Below are 23,507 nucleotides of genomic sequence, written 5' to 3'. Positions count from 1 at the left end.
GAGATCCGCCTGGCTTTGCCTCCCGAGTGCTGGGATTAAAGGTGTGCGCCACCACCGCCCGGCTTCATAGTGTTTTTTATATTTTGCTGTAAGTTACATTTTAGGACAAGATTTTTGAAATCTATGGAAAGGGATACATTAGCGGTTCCTTGGAGGTGAATAATAGATAATCTTGGCTTAACAAAATCCAGAATTCTTTGTCCTCTATGTAAGAAGAACTACAACGTTATTCTCCCTTTTCACTATTACACTCAGTACTACTAATTTGTTTAAGTTATTTAGTTATTTTAGGTGATTGAAACAAGGTTTCACTGTGTATCCCAGACTGGCCTGGAGCTTGCTATGTAGCCTAGCCTGTCCTGAAACTCACAGTGGTTCTTCTGTCTCAGTCTCCCAAATTATAGGTAAAGGTATGACCCACAACCTTAGGCTACATTATTATGTAAAAATAGTCAAAGTAGCACACCTCAATGGTTAGAAATATCAAGTGGTATAGTAGAGGTCAAGAAAAAAATGGGAAAAATAAATAAAGGAAGGTGGTGGTGTGCATCAGTAGCTGCAACTCCTTGGGAGCCTCAGGCTGGATGTTCACTTGAGGTAGAGATAGCCTGGACAACACAGGAGATACCATCTAGAACTGCAGTGGGTCAGCTGCTCTTTCTACCCAGCTCACTCTCAGGAACTGTGTTAAGTCGTGTCAGGGCTTTTCTTTGGGGGACGGATCTCTATAATTATGAGCCAGTGTTTTTCAGAAATTGGTTTGTAAGCCATTAATAATATGTGAAGTGATGTGGATAAGACCTAATATTTTCCAGCTATCACTTATGGTAAAGGTATAATAGAAGATATAAACTAGAACATCAAACCAAGAAACTCACAGACATATTGCTAAGGATAAGGCTAAAATAAATACTTAACAATTATGTTGGTAAGAAAATTCCTTAAGCAGAAAAAAAATCTCTACTGATATGTGGACAGAGTAAAATTTATAAAGGTGGTAAGAAGATGACAGAGCTCTGAGAAACCGCACTTTAAATACTGTGAATATTTTGTTATTTCTTTTCACAATAAAAGATTCATTTCCATATATTAAAGTTTTAGAAGACAAATCGACAGTCAAGCAGCCTTCCTGATATAGAATCAATATGGGTTTCAGAGGTAGAGATTACTCTACATGAGATGAATTAAAAGAAATGGAAAAGTAGAGGCATGAATATAAGCAAACCGAGAACCATATCAGCATAAGAATTAATAGAGGAGACTTCCTGGTGTAGAATCAGAGAAACTATGAAATGACCTTCCTACGAACTTGGACAAGACCAAGACAAATCACAGATGGTCACACTAAAAAGAGAATATAAAAAGTGTGATATTCTTGCTTATAAGCTGTATGTCCTGAATAGAGTTGAGTAGGACATTAGAAGGTCAGACAGAAACAGGATAATTCAGAAATATTTGGGACTGTCCCAAAAGCTGCAGGATGTTGCTGCCCTGCTGCCTACATTCAAGTATCATCCTTCAATTACTGTGACAACCCAAACATCTCTGATGGAATATCACATTCCCCTTCAACGCTTAAAGTCTCAGGTTAGCTTAAATGTTATTTCCCTGCTTGTTGTGAGATTTCCACACACGAAGGAGATAATTAGCTACTTCTACTTCTTTGTATCTACTTATCTTTTCTGAGTTCCACTGCAGTCCAGAGTACTGAAACAGAGGTCAGGGAGGCAGTCAATAGGGGAGGGTTGGTGGAGAAGAGAGACATATTAGGACAAGGGCAGGAAGTTCCTTTAAGATCAAGTTTATTGTGAATAGGGAAGGGATGGGAATAGTGAGTGATTTTTATAATAGATGTGCTGACTCCATGACCCCCTTCCAATACCTGAGACATTCCTACATTCTGTATAACTTACAGGCTTTCACAACATGAACCTTGAGTCTATTAGTTGGAATGCTAGCAAGAAGAGCCTCATTTGCCCCTTTTTTGATGTATCTACTTTAAAGTAAGGCTGTTTTTAACTTTGATGAAGTCTAATTTATCTATTTCCTTTGAATGTGTGTGCCCTAGGTGTTGTATCTAAGAAACCACTGTTAAATCAAAGTTCACAAAGATAAAGACAGGCTTTCTTCTAAGAATTTATTTTTAGTTTGCCCTACATTTATGGCTTTGTTCTAGAATTAACATATATATGCATATTGTGAGGCAGGAATCCAATTCAATCTTTTCCATATAGGTAAATAGTGGTACGAGAAGCATATGGTAAACCATCATTAAAGATAATTTTTGGCACTCTTGTAAAAATCTATTAACCATGGGTATGCTGGTTCTTCTTTTTCTTGTGTCTTGTTTTAGTGGTTGCCTACTTTTTAATTCTTTAGTGACTTGAATACACAGTTTAGAGAGGTCACTCTCCCAACACAATTCTTACCCTCCACTCTCACCTATGATCTGCTCCACTGTTTTGTTGTCAACACTGTGAGGCTAAACCTGCCCTAGTTTCAGACTGTGTGGTGCTCTACTACAGGGGCAGTGTGTCCTTATCTTTCTTTGAGACTCCCTCTACCTAGACCCTTCTTGGCTGGTTTTTTTCTTGACTGTCTTCTACGGTTGTTTATTTATTTATGTATTTGTATGTATGTATTTGTATATATGTATGTATGCATTATAAATCCATTTTCTGGATGTAGCCACCTAGGACAGGAGTTTTGTCTTGCACACCTGATTCCCGTGGAGATCAGAAGAGGGTGCCTGATCACCTGGAACTGGAGTTACAGTGCTTGTGAGCTACAGTGTGGGTGCTGGTGACTGAATCAAGGTCTTGTGCGAGAGCAACAGGTACTCTTAGCCCACTGAACCACCTTCCCAGCCAAACAGTGGTAAATTTTAGTAGATTTTTTCAATAAGCCCTTCCTCATTTGCTCTATGAGCTTAGGTTAATGTGATTTAGAGAAATATTTTCATTAGTTAAATGGTTATGCTGGTAGAGGTTATGGATACCAATATCATATTACTACCTCACATGTCCACTTCACTATTTCTTTATTAACTTAAAATATTGTTGACTAGCTTTTATACTGTCTTCTATCCTTCACATCTGTGAATTTTTATGTATCAACCATCATTTTTAGTCTCTTTATGTTATCTTTATAATTAGTATGATTTTATCAGTTAAGTTGCTTTTGTTTGTTTTTTGAGAGAGTCCACTATGTAGTCTTTGTTGTCCTAGAACTTGTTCTGTAGACCAGGCTAGTCTTGAACTCCCAAGATCCTACTCTACCTCATGAGTGCTTGGATTAAAAGGGTGCATTATCATGCCTGGTCTGTTAAGTTACTATTAGTTGAAACTTAACAGGAAATCTATAAAACTGCCCTATTTAATGAGCAAATTTATTATTTCATATAGTAGGAAATCTAAAGTTCTACTTCAGACTTGTTCTTCAAAATACTTTATGTATTTTTCTCAGCTCTGACATCCATATGAAAGTCTTCATACTAAGGCTGGTTCCTTACTTGCTCAAAAGATGTCTATCAGCAAGTAATACTGTTAGACACTTTTGTCCATGCCCAAAGAGAAACAAAACAGTTCTTCCAATGTATTTTTTCTCATCTCATTGGTCAGACCACATGCTTGTTTGTGAACCAATGGCTGGTCAGTGGGACATATACTAATGATCAGAGGATGGGATTGGCTACCAGGACCAGTTGGCCTTTGTTAAGAGGGCTCAATGCTTGGGGCTAAGTTAGGAAGAAAGGAGGTGCTTATGGATATTAAGTAGCAACTGATAGCACCCGTTACAAATGTGACTTTTTTCTTCCAACTTTTAACAGTCTATCTTTGTAGCTATTTTTATAAGCAGATCTTGATGCCTCTGTCATTTCTTCTGTATATCCTATCTCATGTCAACTTTTCAACTTTTATCAGCATTAAGGAGCTAATACTATCAGCTAACACTAAGTAATTTAAACAAGAGCATAAAATTAGGGAAAGTTACAGTTCAAGTAGAAGGACATTATTTCACTAAAGAGCACTCCATGGGATAAATTTGGAATGAGTATAGTATCACTGTATTTCTACCCATGAAGCTAACGTAACAGAAATAGGATACAAGGAACCCCTTAAATCATCACGTAGTATCTTCACTTGCTATAAAGAAGGACAGCTTTTCCACTATAACCTTTGGCAATGACAGTCCCACAGTCAGAATGATGAAATTAGGTAATTTATATGGCTAATTTATTCACTAACTAATCCCCAACACTCAGTCAGAGGACAAGCACTGCTTTATAAACTAGAGCAACAATCACTTTGAGTATACTTTTCACTCACTTCACACTCATTTATATGATACCTTCGGAGTTAAAACCAAAACAGCAATCAGAAAACATCAGGTGACTATGATAACGAAAGAGAACGTTTACCTGTCTGGAAGAAGACTCTAGAAATAATGGTCCGGCAGAGCGGGCAGGGAGTGCTTGCAGGGTTGTCTTTGGCCAGAGTCCGTAGGCAGGGCTCGCAGAAGATGTGATGGCAGGGGTAGCACATGTACGGGTTGAAGTACACATCGAGGCACACTGCACAGATGTAGCTGTCCTTTTCTTCTGTGTATTCATTCTCATCATCTGTACTCATCTCATTACTCAACGACTGCAAAACAGAAGGCAGGCATTTTTCCTTGGTTTAGTGTAAGACTGGATTCCCTGAGTGAGGGTGACTTTATAGTTTGCGAAAAATTAAAATATTTATGAGATGCGTATAGTATCTGTTTCTGTAACATATTCCAAGTGATAGAAATGGGATCTGTTCAAGTGAGAAGAAACAAAAAACACATGGAAATCCCAGAAGCCTCCATTATTCCCTAATATTTCTACATAAAACTTAATGTTAAACTATACCTAAGCATATGAAGTATACCTGGGAATCTAAGCAGCACTAGTTAAGTGTTACATCTACCAGCAATGGGATTACATATCTCCCTACCCCTATCCAAAGTAGTGACTGGCATCGGTTATAGGATGTTACCATGGCATCTTCTCATGATGCCCATCAGACCCTCCTCCCTCTCACACGGTACCTGGAGCACTTCACATTCTGTATCTTGCATCTTTCTGGGTCTCAATGCCAAGAATGTGTCAAAGTTAAAGGAATGTCCGGATGTAGACTTGGCAAAAGAATGTGGAGTAATTATGGGATTGGCTTTGTGGCTAGACATATGAAGAACTGATTCTCTTCCCAAATGTAATAGTTTGAGAAAGGCAGCTTAGAGTAAGTAGCACGAGGTATGGGAGAACAGTTCCTCATAGTTAACCTCAGAGTTATCCAATCAGAGTTACCCAATCTGTGAAGGTGTGGGGATTAAAACAGGTGATTCACTTCAAACATTTAGCTCAGTCCCTTAGCTCGAACATAGTTAGTAGCTGTTAACCAGGGCCACCTTCTTCCTCATCTGCTCATCTCATCTTCTCTCACCCCAGTCCCTGTACTTTCTGCTAAAGCCTTGGGGAAAGTTTTCTCAAGCTAGGAGAATTTCAGGGAAAAGTAACCAGTTTACTTCTTTTCTCCTCATGGTGATGAGATCAATGAATAATATTAGAATGGACCTTGGCTTATGAATAGCTGTAATATAAAGAGATAAAGATATATACAGAAGATAAAAGAGGCTTGAGATACAAGCAGAAACCATCAACAAACACTCTATTATGCTTTGAATGTTCATCTCTTCCAAAGCTCCTACTGAACCTTAACTCCTCAGTGCAACAGTATGAGGACGTGAGGTGTAGGGATGATGATGTCCTCAGGCAGAACTCTCAAGAATAGGATTAGTAATCTTTGCAAAGGCTAAAGGGAGCAAAACTCATCCCATTGAGTGCACTCACCCACTACAAGGAAGCATTAGACTGTCAGATTGGGCCATCATCTGACACTTGACCTTTCTGGGGCCTGAACAGGAACTTTCCTGCCTCCAAAACAATGTGAAAAATCTCTATTCTTATAAATTTCTTAGTCTGTGGTATTTGTGGTATAGCACCAAATATCTCAGCCTGAATAACACCACGATATAAACTATTGTTTGATTTTTCTAGATGTGTTTATTTTTTCCATATTCATTCTCATTTTATAAAAGATATAGTTGAGTTTGAGCCAATTTATTTTTAATTAAATGGTCATTTTTCTTATAGGCATGGGGACATTTTTATTTAGCCTAGTTACTTGTTGGTACTGGATAAATGTGTTATGATTTTCTGTCCTCTATTTTGCATTCTTCACTCTTCTAGTATCACCTGTTGATGGAATGAGTTCTTAATTGATCACACTGTTATGTGGTTTCCCTTTTGTATTTATTTAAGAACTCTTGTCCTCGTCCAGGGTCACTAACTTAGCATTATTTTACACTTCATATTATTTCAAAGACATCATGTATCTGAAACTGATTCTCTCCTATGGTTTACCTTATAGACAAATTTAATCCTCTTGCTTATTGGTCTTGTCTTTTTTTTAAAACAGAGAATTTCCTTTTGTGCACTACTCTGAAGTATTACCTTACCAGTGTCTGTTCAGGAGATTTTTATCCCAGCCCATTGGTGTATTGTCTGTCCTGCTCTATAATCATAATTTTCAACCTTAGAATGACTCAGTATCTGATTGCTGAAATCCTTCTATGTTACTGTTACTCTTCAACAGTGCTGTGGTCATTCCTGACCATTTCCATGACTATGTACAGTTTAGAATTATGTTGTCATGTTTTGATTTAAAAGCTAAACTTTTTACTGTAACTACACTGAGTCTATGGATAAAATTATGATATATTAGGAGTCTTTATAATAAAAAGCTTTAAATCTTAGAGGCTGATTTATTTCCCATTTATTATAAAATCATTTAAAATTATCCTGGTACAACTCTGTTTTTATTGGAGCCAATACCTTGCCTCCAATACTACTGCTTATTCCCTCTTTTCAGCCAGCCCATTCTCAGTGTGACATGCATGCTCTACAAACCTCATACCCAAACAAACGTGTAAAGGAAAACTGCTTCTTTAGTTCAGGCTGTCTTTCTCTTCTCTCTTTCAACAGTAAAACTTCCCAAGAGACTCACTGTGTTGTAGGTAATGGCTGCTTCTTACTTCCTACCCTCTCTTTAACGTATTAACCTGCCTTCTGTTCTTAATACAATTGGAGGACTACGTACATAACCATTAACAGCCTTCGGTGTGGCCATATCCAGAACACTTTCTGGATTGTTTTGCCTTGCTCTCTCAGCAGCATTTTCTGGGTAGACCACGTCTGCCTATCAGAGCTGTCAGAGCTCTCACGCTGGAGTTTTAGGCATTTATGAGCCAACTGATGTGGGTGCTGGGAACTGGTCTGTAAGTGTTCTTAATAACTGCACTACATCTCCAGCTCTGTCAAATGTTAATTTCTAAACATGGTTTGGTTAGATCTTGTTAAGATGTGGCTGTATCAGAAATGTTACACATCTCAAGTCAAATTAATTAAATAAGTAGTGACCATTATTCAACGAATAATGACTATGTAAAATACTTGGAGTTTGTGTTGAGGCTTTGGAAGGCTTGTTCCAGGCTAGATGAGAAAGGGCAGCAACTATCTTTTATTGCCAACAGATGGTATTGGGGGATAGGTAACAAGAACCATGTGACATGTTTCCTATCCTCTGATTCAGGGTTGACAGTTTTTACAACGATTTATGTTTATTTTCAATTACGTTATCTATTGACTGGTTAAACCTTTTTAGTGGAAACAAGGTAATGCATGTTCTCTTATATATAGATCACTTTTTGTGTGTGTTTATCACTATTGGTTTAAATTTACTTTATTTCCCAAAATGTCTCTTTTACTATGCTTGCTAGACTCCACAGATTCTCCTTCCATTAAAAAAAAAAAAAACAAACATAAACCCCTTGGGCTTGTGGGATGGCTCAGCTGGTGAGCGGGTAGACTTGAGTTTGATCCCTAAGACCCACATGGTGGGAAGAGAGAACCAACTCCTACAAGTTGTCCCCTGGCCTATATGTGCATGTGCGCATACAAATAAATAAAAGTTAACAAACAAACAAAACCCTACAGTCATGTTAGCTTTTGCATAATTTCTGCAGTTAGAAAAAGTTTAGGTTCTGATGTTAACATTCATGTTTTTCCTTAGTGAGCCTACCTTCCCACTGTGATATGCTAATCACTGCAATATCTTTTTCTCTCAAAGAGCATTTAGGTTCTTAATGTTTTATTTTTCTTTTACATTAATTTATTTTGTATATGCCACAGGCCAGAGGCTAAGTTGGAGAAGTCGGATCTCTCCTCCTATCATGTGGAGCCTGGCTCTAAAACACTATCATCAAGAGTGGTGGTAGGCTCTTTCACTTGTTGAGCAATTTCACTGGCCCTCATTTTTAGATTTTTCAAACTGAGTAATAAATGCATTACCATTTTGTGAATAAATGTAATAATCCCACAGAAAGGAGAGCATGACCTTTATGCACTCACTGTTAGGAAATGCACCTGGGGATGTTGCTGAGTTCTGCCCAAGTCCTGTAACTACAGAACTTTGTATTATAGTTGATGGAGATGAAGCATGGCTGAGGTAGATGAGGCTTCTCTGGATCCATTTATATGCTTTTAATCCCTACAAGGATAAATCTGCTCACTCACTGACATCAAACTCGGCTGTCTACTTTGTCCCAAGAAAAATGAGCAAAGGTAGTGAAAACCGTATCTAAACAGGTTTCGTAAAAAGTCATTTTTATAATTCTGCCAGGTCACAACAGTGGCTGCTCTATCATTCTCGATATGAGGATGGGAAGGTCACTAAAACACAGCAGCGGACGACAGGTAACTTAGGAACAGGTAACTCCACAAATTCTGCTGTGAATAGGCCACTGGGATTTAGGAGCAGTACATTATCTCACTGGCCGAGTGACTAACAGGAAGCGAGTTCAGGGACCGAAGTACCTATATAAGACAGTCAAAACTGTGGGGTACTGACTTAGTGAGTAAGCTGCCTTACTCACTGTACTGGAAAAGTGACAACTCATGTCATGCACTGGTATGCATTTGGGAGAAACTGTCACCTCTGATAAGCTGGAAGTGAGAGAGTGAGCACAGAAAGTTTAGGAAAAAGAACACAGTAACATGACTTGGTCGCTGTTGGCCTCATTTCACACGGGAGACGCAAAAGGAAAAGATGAGGTCAGGAAAAAGATGACCTCACTTCGAACATTAGGAAAGGAGGAAGAGAAGCAAACAGCATTTTTGAGAAGCAAAGAGACAACTGTTCCTCATGCTCAATCAATAAAGTACTTTGAAAATATTTAAGGAACAAAAGCCAACCTGTACTCAAAGATCAGCGGGGTGTCACTTGCAACACATGGTGGTTGTAGCTGAAAACTGTGTAGGGAGATTCAAGACGCTGAATAGGTAAACCTCCTCTTTCACAAAAAAGAGACGAGTGTCAGGTATACAGTAATATCTGGAATGAGTGGCTGGTGGAAACCACTAAAGATGACCAAGAAAGGGACTGAAATGTGTGCATATTCATTGACCTGTGCCAACAGCATAATAAGAGAAACAAAACACACAGTATTTGTCACTGTGGCCCTTTGGGTGAGGTAAAATGAGTGTCCTGTTTGAAGAGCTGTAAGTCAAAGAGAAAGCACCAGCGTACTGCATCATTGTGGAGCTGGAAATATGCACTGAAGAAGTTTCACCATCCATATAGGCTTGTACCCACTCAGGTGGATAACCCGAAATCTGCACAGTAGCCTTGCTTTGAGAAAGGATATCATACTGTGTGACCCAGTAATTGCCCAGAATGCTGTACAGAGGCCATCTTGTAAAATGAGCTATTTGTCTGTACTTGGGCTGCTCAGAAATACCCGACTATTCCCATGGTATGCACAGTGCCCAATACCATTAACCATAATAAAACTTATAGAAAGATTATAACAAGATACTCAGGTAGACTCAAAGGCGACATTGTATAACAGACACCCTAAGGCATATCTTCAGAAGATGGTCATTTATCAAGTAGGAAACTCTTTTTTTTTTTTTAAGATTTATTTATTTATTTATTATGTATACAGCATTCCGCCTGCACATATGACTATAGGCCAGAAGAGGGCACCAGATCTCATTCTAGATGGTTGTGAGCCACCATGTGGTTGCTGGGAATTGAACTCAGGACCTCTGGAAGAACAGCCAGTGCTCTTAACCTCTGAGCCATCTCTCCAGCCCCAGGAAACTCTTTAAGTAGAGATATCTGAGTCCCTAGAAATTAAAGTATCACCTGGGAGCACGAAGAATACATGAAGATTTCAGGTATCATAATTCTCTCCAAAGAACACAGAACTCTCTAGAAGCAGATCCCAAAGAAGTAACTGCTTGAGACACACATGAAATACTCAAAAGACTGAATACAACTAGGCTTGGTGACATCAAAGGGACTACAGATGGCTCCCTGGTTAAGAATGTGTGTGGTTCTCGTAGAAGGCCCAAGTTTGCTTGCTAGCACCAACATTGGGCAGCTCACAACCTATTGTAATTACAGCTCCAGGAGGCCCAACAGCCTCTCCTGGACTGTGCAGGCACCTGTACTCACATGCACATACTCTATAAACACACACACACACACACACACACACACACACACACACACACACACACCCCTAAAAATAAAAATAAATCTTTAAGAAAAAGAATGTGAGTGCCAAGTACAATCAAGTGCAGGAGATAATTTTCACATGAGCAAATGAATGTAACATTGGTTTCATAAGGAAAAACTTTTATTTATTTCTCTAGAGCCTTAAATAATCATATCTCTTGAGTTCACATTTTGAGTTGAAGTATCCCATTTCTTAAAAAGATCAATCAATTAACAAAAGACCCTACTGTCTGATTTCTAGGTAGGTAAGAGGTCTCATTGGGATCCTAATAGGAAAAAAAAACTGCTCAGTACCACCTCCAACAAAAATTTATCAGTTGACTCCAGAAACACTAAATGCACTCCTCCTAAGGCACATCATATAATACCATGCACATAGAATAAAGAGGTCTGTTGGTCTTGTCATTTTTCTTCTAAATCTTATGGGCTTTTCCCCCTGCGTTATTATTCCTTACCCACAATTCTTTGCAGCAGAAAACCATGTATATATCAATATATCAACCAATGCTTTTTATTTGTTTGTTTTGTTGTTGTTTGCAGTTTTGTTTATCCATGACCCATCTCTATTCAGGAAGAAGCAGATGAAATTTTGCTGTCCCAAGGAATGAATAATACACAGTATGTAGAAAACAAAGAAGGTAAAATTTCAAAGTATATGATTCTCAGCACAAGTGATGGATTTGGGGGACCTGTCAGGCTCCTTCTATCCTTGTCCTCTTGCACTCAACATACACTAGACAAAGGTGCTACAGGGTTATCGTAAGACATTGGTAGCTCTCTACCTGACCATTATCCTTATGCCAGTTCTAAGTTGAATATTGCCGAGAATTGTGTAGGCAAGGAAAGCCCACATGGTGCCATCTTCAGAAGATAGAGAAAGCAAGACTTCAGAATCCTTTCATGCTTAGGGGAGTAGGGAACAACAGAAGATGGTACTGAGTCATCACCGAGTAGATAGTAAGGGTTGTTTCACCAGTACAAGGAAGAAACTACACTGAACTGGGACACTGATTGCTCAATCGGCATCAGTCAGGGTAACTATTTCTCTCTCCTGCCAACATCCTGATACTTGGGGAAGCACTAGACATTTTAAAACACAGACCTAAAAGGATGGAGCATTGACCCTACATAGATTAAGATTCATGTTTTAGGCCATGTAAAAAGTAGAATCAAACAGAAGTTAATTGATAAACACAAATATCTATTATGCATTATTTGCATATAATGCATGGGGGATAATATTTAATTAAAAAATGATAAAAATCCACTTCTTAAATACTCAACTTTATAGAATATATTTAATACTCAGAATAAATTCTTTTCTTTTCATTATATTATTTAACCTCTTCACAGAAACTAGAATTATGCCAACATTTCATTAACTATTATTCTACTGTTTTTTCATAAGACTGACACAGCAGTCACACTGTGTCACAGAAAGACCTTAGATATTAAACTTATCAGGAAACAGCAATGATTAAGAAAACAGCATATGGAAGTTATTTTAAATATACATCTTTCAGAATCCTTTAAATGTATGATTCTTAAAGAAATGTAAATTTTTACAAATGTCATTGTTGTGTCATAAGAATTTATATTTCTGTCTCAGAATATGATTTCAAATTTGCATAAATACATATTCCAAATTTGGCGGTTTGGGAGTTCTAACATATGCTAGCTTCCATAGCAGCCATCAAAAGTTACATATTTTAAGAAATAGCTAGAAAACTTTTTGTATCACCCCTAAACCCCCACATTTGATCAATATGGAGAACCAAATCAACACAGGAAGTCTTACTTCAGGGCTGGTTGAATAAAAATGCTAGATAAAGGGTTAACACACACTCTCTGCCTCTTACACACACACACACACACACACACACACACACACACACACACACTGCAGATATAAATCAAAGCTCTCATTTCTGTGCATAGCAACAAGTGAGAAAGGGTGTTTGTGGGTCAAAAGCCTCTGGCTTTGATAAAGAGGCTCTAGAATGATAACTGTGGTGTGAATTATTTGTGGGTGTGGGGCAAAATTAGCACTTCTAACTCAGAAACTTTGAACTGAGAAAAAAGTAACTTTTTTTGTTTGTTTGTTTGTTTTGTTTTTTGAGACAGGGTTTCTCTGTGTAGCTTTGCACCTTTCCTGGAACTCAATTGGTAGCCCAGGCTGGCCTCGAACTCACAGAGATCCGCCTGGCTATGCCTCCCGAGTGCTGGGATTAAAGGCGTGCGCCACCACCGCCAGGCGAAAAAAAGTAACTTTAAACTAAGTCCTTTATTAGTCAAAACTATAATATCACAATGAAGCAAAATATAAGTTAGCCTGGTGGTCTTGTGCCCACAGTTCAAAGCATTTAAGACTTACCCAGAAGCCACTCCCACTAAAGATGAGTTCACACTAAAAAAATGAGTGCCACATAGACAAGCAGATGCCTACCTGGAAGAATGTTTGGACTTCTAGCCTCCTGTTTCCACCTCCTAGATACTGTGTTACAGGCTGTGAGCACTACACCCACCAAGAATTTACTTTTGAACAACTACACTAACTGAACAATACAGAAGAAAATTTAAATGACTTTTTAAATTAAATTCTCCAAAAGAGAGAATTTACAGGAGGAATACGTTCTCTTAACAGGTCAAACAAAAGAGGCCTAAAGAAAGTAGATTTGAAATAAGATGGCCAGATGGAGGTTTTATATGTGAAAGGTTAAAGAAGAAAGGACTGGTATAGTAGAAACTATCACTGAGGAATACACAGGGAATAATTATCTTGTATGATTCTCAAAATAATTGTGTTTCATTGAATTTTACTTCTGAAACACTTCATTTCCTACTGCTCTTAGACTCATCAGGTATTTTCTAGTCTTCATCTCTCTTGGACTCTTGATTACATGGCACTAATATCCTTCCAGACATTTCCAAGCACAGTGAAATGAGTGGCTGTTCTTCATCATAGGACATGATACTCCTTTCTGCTTGCTCCTCGGCATGCTTTCCTCTGTTTCCATACAGATGAGAGTCCTCAGTGTTTGGTCTACCCCCTCACCCTCCCTCGAGCTGCGTGACCTCCCTGAGCAATGGACTCATGGCTTCTATTAACAGCTGCATTCAGATGATCTTCAAGGACAGAACCCTAGATCAATGCTCCTCTCCTTTTCTATTTTTATGTGGGGCCAGGGATCAAAGTCAGGGCCTTATACATTCTAGGCAATGGCTCCACCTCTGAACTACATTCCCATTTCATGGCAATTTCTTTGGCTCCAAAACCATATTTTGAAGTACCCTTGGCCTATTTTTATTGTGGTGTCTTAAAAGTATCTGTATATATTAAACATGTACTGAACACCCAAGCTTTTATTCACAACCAATCCCCTTCTACTTGGCTTTGACTTGTTTAATCTATCTACATTTATAGCTCATACTCTTGGTGTCACCTTGATACAGTTACCATTTTGTCAGTTAATCTTAATAATTTTAGTCCCGGAATGTCTCTTGAATCCTTTCTCATCCTCTTTTTTATGAATACCTTTCTGTGTCCCCTCTCTCTTCCCCATTTCCCTACTTCATTAGCTGTTAACTAGCCCTTACATCCTTCTTACATCACTGAACTATTTTTGCACACTTTGCCAACAGTCTTCTGTTCAAAGAGCTATTTATCATGCTACTCTGGTTTAAAAATTTCCAAGGCCAATAGCCCATGAGCAAAAGGGCCAGCATTTGAATGGTGGTCCTTCTTTTAGTCCAGCCTCAATGGCTAGGCTACCTCCCTACTGCCTGAACCACTGTTCTCTGACCCTCTGCATGCTGTTCTAATACTTCTTTCAGGATGCAGACATGTGGCCCAGTTATTTGGAGTTTTGTCTCCCATACCTCTTGATCTACATAGCTATTAATCACTTAGTAGATCTTAGGAAAAGAGACATTTTTTTTTTTTTTAAAGAAGGCCTTTCCCGACTCCTCAATCTAAAATAAGCCCTCTAGCACAATGCTCTCATAAAAATGTGCACCTCCTCCTTACAATGTTACCATAGCTTGAATTTCATGATTGTGTATAAAAGCTTGATTTATATGTGCCACTCACACTGGTCCTGACGCACCACTCCTAATATATATCCTGTTAGGTAGTACTTCCACAATGTTGAATGAATTACAATAACACACCCATAGATAATATTTAATGATAACATACACATACATGATTTTATATATACATGCAATCACCAATGTTTGCAAATTATTGTTTTAAAGTTCCTTATTTCTGGTCTATTTCTTGTACATACACTACATAAATTTGCAAGCTGACATTTTTCCCTGTATTTATGTATTTATGTATTTATTTATTTATTTATTTTTGAGATATGGTCCTTCTACATAGTCCCGGCTATCCTGGAACTCACTATGTAGAGCAGGCTGTCCTCAAACTTACAGAGATCCACCTGCTTCTGCCTCCTGAGTATGAGATTAAAGGTATCCATCACCATGCCTAGCAATTTGACTTTCTTAATTAAAGGGTCACTGCATTGAGGAAAGTAGGAAGTGTTCAAACATGGGGTGCACATGTGTGGGGATATATATACATGTGTGTGTGTGCATCCATGTGGAGGCCAGAGGTCAACCTCAATTTGTTCTGCAGGATTCATGCACATTAGTTTTTGAGACATAGTCTCTCCCTGGGACCTGGGACTCACAGATTCAGGTGGACTGTCTGGACAGAAAGCCCCAGAGATCCACCTATTTTCTCTTTAGTGCTGGGATTGCCAGGCTGTCCCAGTGTGTCTGGCATTTTATGCTGGTGCTGGGGGCTGAACTCCGGTTCTCACACTCGCACAGTAAGCTTTTCATTAACTGTGCTGTCTTTGCTGTCTTCCTTCATGATCTTATCTTTATATACAAGTATCCAGCATCACGATCGGCGTTCACACCAAAGAGCAGTTTGGTTTTTTTTTAATGTAATTTGGAGTTACTGATTTGCCTATTTATTTTTAGTTCCAACTGGGACAGATGATTAGTAATTATATGATCTAATAATTACAACTAAGTACCTGAAGTTTCTGACTTTTTTACACTCATGTATTTATTTATACATGTATTTATTTGGTGTGTGTATGTGTGTGGGCACATGTTATCAGACAAGGTACAGAGTTGGTTCTCTCCTTCTACCAACTCTGTACCTTGTTGTGGGTTCTGGGGATAAATTTTAAGGTCATCAGACTTGGTGCCAGCCCACATCTTATTCTTGGAAATTAAGTATTTTATGGTTCAACCCTGTCTTTGTCTGTTAACCCCAGTAGAAATTAAAGAAGAATAATTGCATTAAAAGAGGTTTACAGGTTGCTTTTTTTTTCTTTAAAAATGTTTTGAGCCGGGTGGTAGTACCACATGCCTTTAATCCTAGCACTTGAGAGGCAGAGCCAAGCAGATCTCTGTGAGTTCAAGGCCAGCCTGGTCTGCAGAGCGAGATCCAGGACAGGCACCAAAACTACACAGAGAAACCCTGTCTCGAAAAACAAACAAACAAACAAATAAATAAATAAATAAAATGTTTTGAGACAGAGGTTCACTATGTAGCTCAGGCTGGTCTTGAACTTGCAATATACCCCAAGATACAGTCTCAAATACTTGGCAATAATCCTGCCTCAGCTTCCTGGGGGTTGAGATGTACACATGTAGTTAGTTACAAGCCAGTATCTTAGTGGAAAAAGTAAACAAAGATGCATCAGTTATTTTGTGGTTATAATTCAATAGCATCTTTATTTTCATCAAAATCACCTACATTTACCCTCATATATATCTGCAGTATGAAAAAGGATTTTGAAATTATATCCTTTCCTCAATTAATAAAAACCTAGTTGGGAGAAAAAAAAAAAAACAACAACCCAGGAAGACATTAGAGGTAAGAAACAGAAATAAAAACTTTAAATATTTAAAAGTGTATTGCTTCAGAAAGTCAAAAATGAGTTACAAGTTTTGTCACTTAATGGACTGATCTTAGACAAATTATTTCATCTCTGAGTCCACTTACTTATTGGCACAATTAGAATAATACCAATCTACCTTCTGGAGTTGTAGGAGTGAAATGGTCTCATTCAAACAGAGCCTGATGGAAGAGGAAAAAGAACAACCTCTCGAGGGTCTGGACACATGGAGCCCATGTCACCTAGGGGAATCTGCAGTTTGCTCCCTGTGGGGTGGCTACACAGGAAGGGAGCACATTCACGTCAGCTCCCTTTCCCTCCCTGTGTTTACTGTCAAAGGGAACGGGTAAGGACAAGGACCCACTACTGCACCTCTCCATTTAACTCATCCCAACCGGACAGCACAGGTCATCAACAACAGCACTCCTGACTGAAAGGGCTATAAATGCAGACAGGGAAAGTTCAGTGGTTTACTCATGTATGCTAAAGGGACTTGTATCTCCTTGGGTATCGCCGTGAAGTACACAAATCCTTTGATAGCTCAGTAGGAGCGGGCTGCCTTTATTTTTGTGGTGCACTGAGAACTGAGGAGATGAGGTAACTCTTAGCAATAATTGTGCACAGAATTTATCTCACCCATGGATTTCAGCTAGGCAATAAATGCCTAAAGTGTTTCCTGTAGCAATGCCTGCAATAAATGAAAACTGTTACCGCCTCTGTGTTCCAAATTGAATTTTTTTATATAGTGGGTCATTACTTCATATATATGCCAGTGTCTGTGGCATTTCTATAGGAAAATCAGCCTAACTCAGAAATAAATGCTGAGGTTTGATAAGAAAGTCAGGGATGGACTAGGGGCCAATCACAGTCTCTAAAGCAGCACTTCTCATCCTGTGGGTTGTGACCCCCTGGGTGGTTGCATATCAGACATCAGATATGCATATCACATATTTACATTACAATTCATAACAGTGGCAAAATTAGGTATGAAGTAGCAATGAAAGAATTTTATGACTGGGGGTCACCAGAACATAAGGAACTGTATTAAAGGTTGGCAGCATCATGAAGGCTGAGAAACACTGCTCTCCAGGCTCATGTAATTTATTCTGTACTGCACAGCTTAGCACAGCAGAGCTTCCTTAATGCACAGTTCACTTCAGACAAACACTGGGAACCGCAGTGAGGGATTCTGAAAACTACTTATATTTCTATTACAGAAGAAACAAACCAGTTTCAGGTTTTTACCTGAGCACACAAGAATGCTTAAAAAGACACTGCAGTGCTCCACGAGTCATAACGAGACAGAGGAGGCACATCAAATTTGCCACATGTGGGCTGCAGCTGGCATGACAGCCCATCACAGGAAATTTTAGGGAGAACAAAAGCATCACATATTTCCTCTTTAAAATTATGACAGAAAAGTGTGATCACTTTAAGTGGGGAATACATAAATTAAGACAGCGTAAAAATAGTATAGACGTGTCAAAAAAAAAAAAAGAGTGGAGAAGGATGCAGCAAATTTGCCATTAAACGGGCTCTCCGCAACCACTCATCAAAGGAGGTGACGGGCCAGCAAGAAGGGAAACAGACCACAAGGAAGACAAGAATGGCCTGAACAAGACTGGACATGGGGAGAGGTGCAGACAGGTGTGCATCACACAGCACAGCTGTTATTACAGATGTTACCAAGAGGTGACGTGAACTGGCTATTCCCTCATAAGAGAACTGGGATGCTGTGCCATGTATGGACCCGTTTATGAAGGACTGCTTGATGAAAAGGAACACTTAAGGAAGGATGTTTAAGGAGGAGCTGGCAGCTCTGTGAGTAAGTGACAGAAGTTAAGAGGGATGAAAAGCAGGCCACCTTCCTAAAGGCTCTTCATCTGCAGTCCAAATATAAGATGACAGGAGCTGGACCAAGTTTTTGGCTGCAGAATTGCAGAAAAAAATGAGCAACAGCTATAGTAAATTTTGCTTTGGAAAGAAAAACATTTGTTCTTTCTGTAATTCAAATATAGTTTCTTCGTGTCTTGTATATGGGTCTGTGTGTGTGTGTGTGTGTGTGTGTGTGTGTGTGTGTGTGTGTTAATATACACATGTGTACAGGTATATGAGCCTATGGATGATCATGTAGAGGCCAGGGACACAGTGTATCTTCCTCCACTGCTTTCCACCTTATGTTTTTGAAACGGGGTATCAGAGTGAAGCTGGCGTTAACCTTCTTGGGAAATGACTGGTTCGTGAGCTCTGGGGATGGCCCTGGCTCAGCCTCCCCAGTGCTGGGCTTACTGGCATGTGCATCATTCCTGGCTTTTGCATAAGTGCTGTGGATTTGATCTTGGGTCCTCTTGTTCCCACAGCAAGCATTCTTCCTTAATGAGTCATACCTCTAGCTCCTCAATCAGACAGTCTCAAGAGGGTAAACTTCTAAATCTCTGATATGATTTTCTCCATGTGTAAGAGGTACTGTGATTTTAAAAGTTAAAGATTCACTTAGATGGCAGGATCAGAAATGTCAATACAGAAATGTCAGTAGAGGATATACAGAGAGGCTTATGTTCCCCCCACACAAATTCTCTGCAAGGTATTTGGAAATCTTTAATAGAAAAGGAGGTGCCACAATCTGAAACATCATGGGTATTAAGACGGGAGTAAAGGCTTGAATGAAACATTTTATTGCTTCTTAAGTTTTAATCTGGCTGGATGAAGATACACTTTGAACACTAGTACCATGGTTTGAATTCAACCTATAAATAATACTTAGATCCATTGTCTGATGTGTAGGAAAACACAAAATAGGGTAGGAACTAAAATCATAAACAGCTGAAATGACACCAGACAACAGCAAAAATCACAGCTTGAAGGTCAGCCTCGCTACCTTGTGACTCTAAAAGAATCAATGCAGAAAACTGATAATGGAGACAAACATAGTGATCTTTTAAAAACTAATATTTACATTTTCATTACCAGGGTAAGTTTTACTTTAGAAGTTTCACTAGAGAGAACATGTTACATCTTTTCCTATAATTCAAAAATATCAGGTGATAAAAATTTGATAACAGGTAATTGTTAGGAGTGAGCAACACCCTTCTTGGTGAGGACTCAAATGTTTCTGTAATAGTGTATTGCATTTTCTAAGTAATAATTAATCTATCTGATCATATAGTATCATGATAATTATAAAAAGAGGAGCGTGTATACTATAATTGTGCTACTTACAGCAACCCTGGAGTCGATCGGAGGTTAAAATAAGAACTCAGTGTTGCCTTTAAATCTGTTCTACTAGGAACCATTTTCCTGGTATCCACCAAAGAATCCTCCAGCACCATTTTCTGTGTGACACTGACATGTTACAACATTGACTTTTGACCTATCTTGTTGTTTGCCAAATAATGTGAACAACAGAAAAGGAGACAGGGATATTTTACAGTCCATCAAGTTGTGTGAGAGAGAACACAATTAAGCACAAGCCTGCTACACAAAGAAATTAACAGTAGCAACCGGTCTGCAAAGTCGGGCAGGAAATGAAGAGACTCTATCCCAAAACAATAGTACAGCTGGATCTTAGTAACCAAAGATAAATGCAACTAATCCCAGAGCCTAAGCCGTGTACATAGAGTCCAAAAATAAAAAGAAACAATGCATTAACTGTACCCATGTGTATGATGCAACCCGAAATAAAGTATGAGATACACTTGACTAAGAATGTTTCAGTTCTTGGGCTGGTCAGTGAGATGATAAGAGTTCATCAAGTGCTTCATAACTTAAAGTGAGTAAAATGTCCTCAAATCAAAGTGTCAATTGATGATGATGTTTTATGATAAACCAGGACTATGAAAATTCCAATTTGTACAGCTGAATAAGAATTATTCTATATTTTTAAAAAGTTAAGTTTTGTTTTTCATCTTTGTGAAGCTATTTTATCAATTACTTTTCCAGTTCATGAATACTGCCCCAAAGTTAAGGGGGGATAAATTAGGAAACATCCGTAGTTAAAATGGTCATTTTCTATCGATTGTCTAAGTCCCTATTGTCCTTATCTAGTGATGAACTGAATACAGCAGGTGTGTGCATCTCTTCCTAACCTTTCCTTCAGTGACTTTACATTAGGAGTTTGAAATCAGGCTTTGCGGGGGTATTTACACCATGGAAACTGGCAAAGCTAGGAGTCAGGAGACAATACTTCCCTTGGACAGATGTTTATTAGCACACTGGTGTTTTTATTGTAGTGTAACTTGCACAGAAATAATTCACAAACGCACAATGAATTCTTACAAATTGAACACCGGAGTGTCCATTATTAAGATGAAGAAAGAGAACCTCATTAGCACTCTGAAGATCTCTCCCATGTTCCTTGCCAGCAAACTGATTCTCAGGCAAGTGATTTATTCAGCATCCCAGATATAGAAATCTCAGACCCAGCACTTCTCTCCATATCGATCTGAATATAATTTTTTTAAAAAATGACACTTCATGTCCATCATATCTACACCCTAGTATTACATTGGCTGGGACCCTAGAGAACGAAATATTTGAAGTAGCAGCTTCTGAAGACATACATATTTGACCATGGGAACTTTCCATTGGGTAGAAATATCAGCCATAGACCACAAAAAGGCCCGTGGAGAACTTGGAGCATGGTAGAGAGAAGAAAAGCACCTGTCTCTTACAGAAGTGTTAGGGACTCCTGCCCATAGCCTTAATTCTCAACATAAATTACTTGATGCAAAAATGAATTTTCTACAAGAGAGCTATAAAACAAATGAAAATCTTCTATGGCTATACATCAATGTCATTGTGTTTCTGAAAATTAGTGTTGCCTACATATATCTCTGCTTAAACAATATGAGATAATTTTAACTGAGGTGTTCTTATTGCTGTTATTATTTTGATATATGGTCTCCCCTCTATAACCCAGGCTAGCCTTAACTTCACTATGTATCCCAGGCTGGCTTTGAACTTGTGGTAAACTTCCTGCTCAGCTTTCCAAGTGCTTGGATGATAGACATTGGTTAAGTTTTTTTTTCTTTCATGATTAAAAAGCCTATTCCAGTAAACTATAGATTTAAAATTCACATTAATTGATTGTTTAGATTTTGAGACATAGTAGCAGGAAAGTGATACATTTCTACAAATCCCATAGCAGGTGCACATGGAGGAAGACAGATGTTAATTTTTGGATAGTCAATTTTGAAGTGTGAGAAGAGAAATGTAAAATGAATGGGTGTATGTAAGCCACCCAGCAGAAAGGCAGGGTATTGGTACCACTGCGACCCACCTGGCACAAAGGCAGGGTATTGGTACCACTGTTGACTGATGGTTTTGCTGTTCTAATTCCTCCTAACTACTTTTACTTATTTTTGTATATGATAAAAGGATGAAGGCAATGATTTTAAAGAATGGATGATTCAACAATTTCTCTCATCTCCCTATGTATTTGATTAAAATAATTTCTATCCCCTTAGTAAATTATCTTAGTAAGAAATATCACAGAGGTCACTATCTCACATGTAAAATTTACCAAATGTATCACAGATGTAAGAAAAACATTTGGTATACATAATAATGACACTTCATGTGAAGTTTCTGAGAACAGAGATGATATTGATTGAGGTCAATAACAACATGGAAGCAGGCATTCTCTTGGGCTATCAACCAGTTCCCAAATCATGACACAGAGACTTATTACTAGTTATGAATGGCAGGCCTTATCTTATAATTGTCCCACTACCTATTATAACTTATTTTAAACCATTTCTCTTCATCTGTGTTTACCTTGGGGATTTTTACCTTTCTCCTTTTATATGTCCTACTCGGTGTCTGGCTGGCTGGTGGCTGCCTGGCTAGCTGGCCCCGGGCATCTCCCTCTCTTTCTCCCCTTTCTTCTTTCATTTTCTCTTTTCTCAGCAGCCCCACTTATCCCTCTATTCCTAGCTATTGGCTGTGCAGCTTCTTATTAGACCAATCAGGTGCCTTAGGCAGGCAAAGCAACACATCTTTACATCTCATTGAACAAATGCAGCATAAACAAATGTAACACATCTTTGCCTAGTTAAAGTAATATTCCACAACACAACATAGCTTTGTTTTCTGCTCATTAAGGCTTACAAATTGTTCTAACTAAGTAGTGTAATCTTGTTAAGTAGTATAAAAACACCAAAATTAAAATGGAAATCAATTAGGCAATTCCAACTCTAATAAGTCACTTAGATCCTACTAACCGATGTCAAAGAGAACTATCACAGTTCAGTATACATTACATAACTTCTTGGACAATACAGGGAGGGCATTTCTTTCTAGTTTTTAAAGTCATCATGGTTGTGCTTGTCTATAGCAATGAGAACGGTGTCTTAGGGATACAATGAAGCCAATAAGTCAAGTCATTCTTCTGTTGGCCTCTAGAAAGATGAGAGTCTAACTGAGGATCCACTTCCAGTAAGGATACCCTATGTAACAACATGACTTACATTTCCTTGATCTTTCTTTCACCTTAAAATAGTTCAGAATACAGGTCTAAACTTCCTGGGTTCAAATTTTTGTTCCATCATTATTAGATGAGTGACCCTAGATAAATGACTTCATTGCCTATCCCTCATCTTTAACATAAAAAAATAAATGTATCTTCCTCATTGTATTTGTACTGCATTACCTCATGTGAGAATGGCTGCTGTGAGAAACGATGTCAGAAGCTTGCCTTTACAAACCACCTTTTACCAAGTTATCAATGTGATTTGAAATAATTTATAAGTCTATAATCATTTTGCTTATATACTGTGCATTCAACCTGTTTGCTACTGACTTTAAAGAAAAACTGACAACCTACAGAATGGGAAAAGATCTTCACTAAACCCACATCTGACAGAGGGCTGATATCCAGAATATATAAAGAACTCAAGAAATTAGACATCAAAATACC

The 23,507-nt window shown here is 38.4% G+C and overlaps 1 protein-coding gene across 2 annotated transcripts in view; it reads right to left on the bottom strand.

Annotated features, from left to right (window-relative positions):
- Positions 1–23,507, bottom strand: part of Rnf180 (ring finger protein 180) — a 171,921-nt gene that overhangs the window by 45,131 nt on the left and 103,283 nt on the right. For both annotated transcript variants that reach the window (XM_059276124.1, XM_059276125.1), the window contains one exon: positions 4,421–4,646. In XM_059276124.1, coding sequence (XP_059132107.1) covers positions 4,421–4,646 — 226 coding nt within the window. The remainder of the gene's footprint in view (positions 1–4,420; positions 4,647–23,507) is intronic.

Source organism: Peromyscus eremicus, chromosome 11 (genome assembly GCF_949786415.1).
Source record: "Peromyscus eremicus chromosome 11, PerEre_H2_v1, whole genome shotgun sequence".
Lineage (NCBI taxonomy): Eukaryota > Metazoa > Chordata > Mammalia > Rodentia > Cricetidae > Peromyscus > Peromyscus eremicus.
Note: the sequence above shows the minus strand (reverse complement) of the source record. Positions and strands in the feature narration are given on the sequence as shown.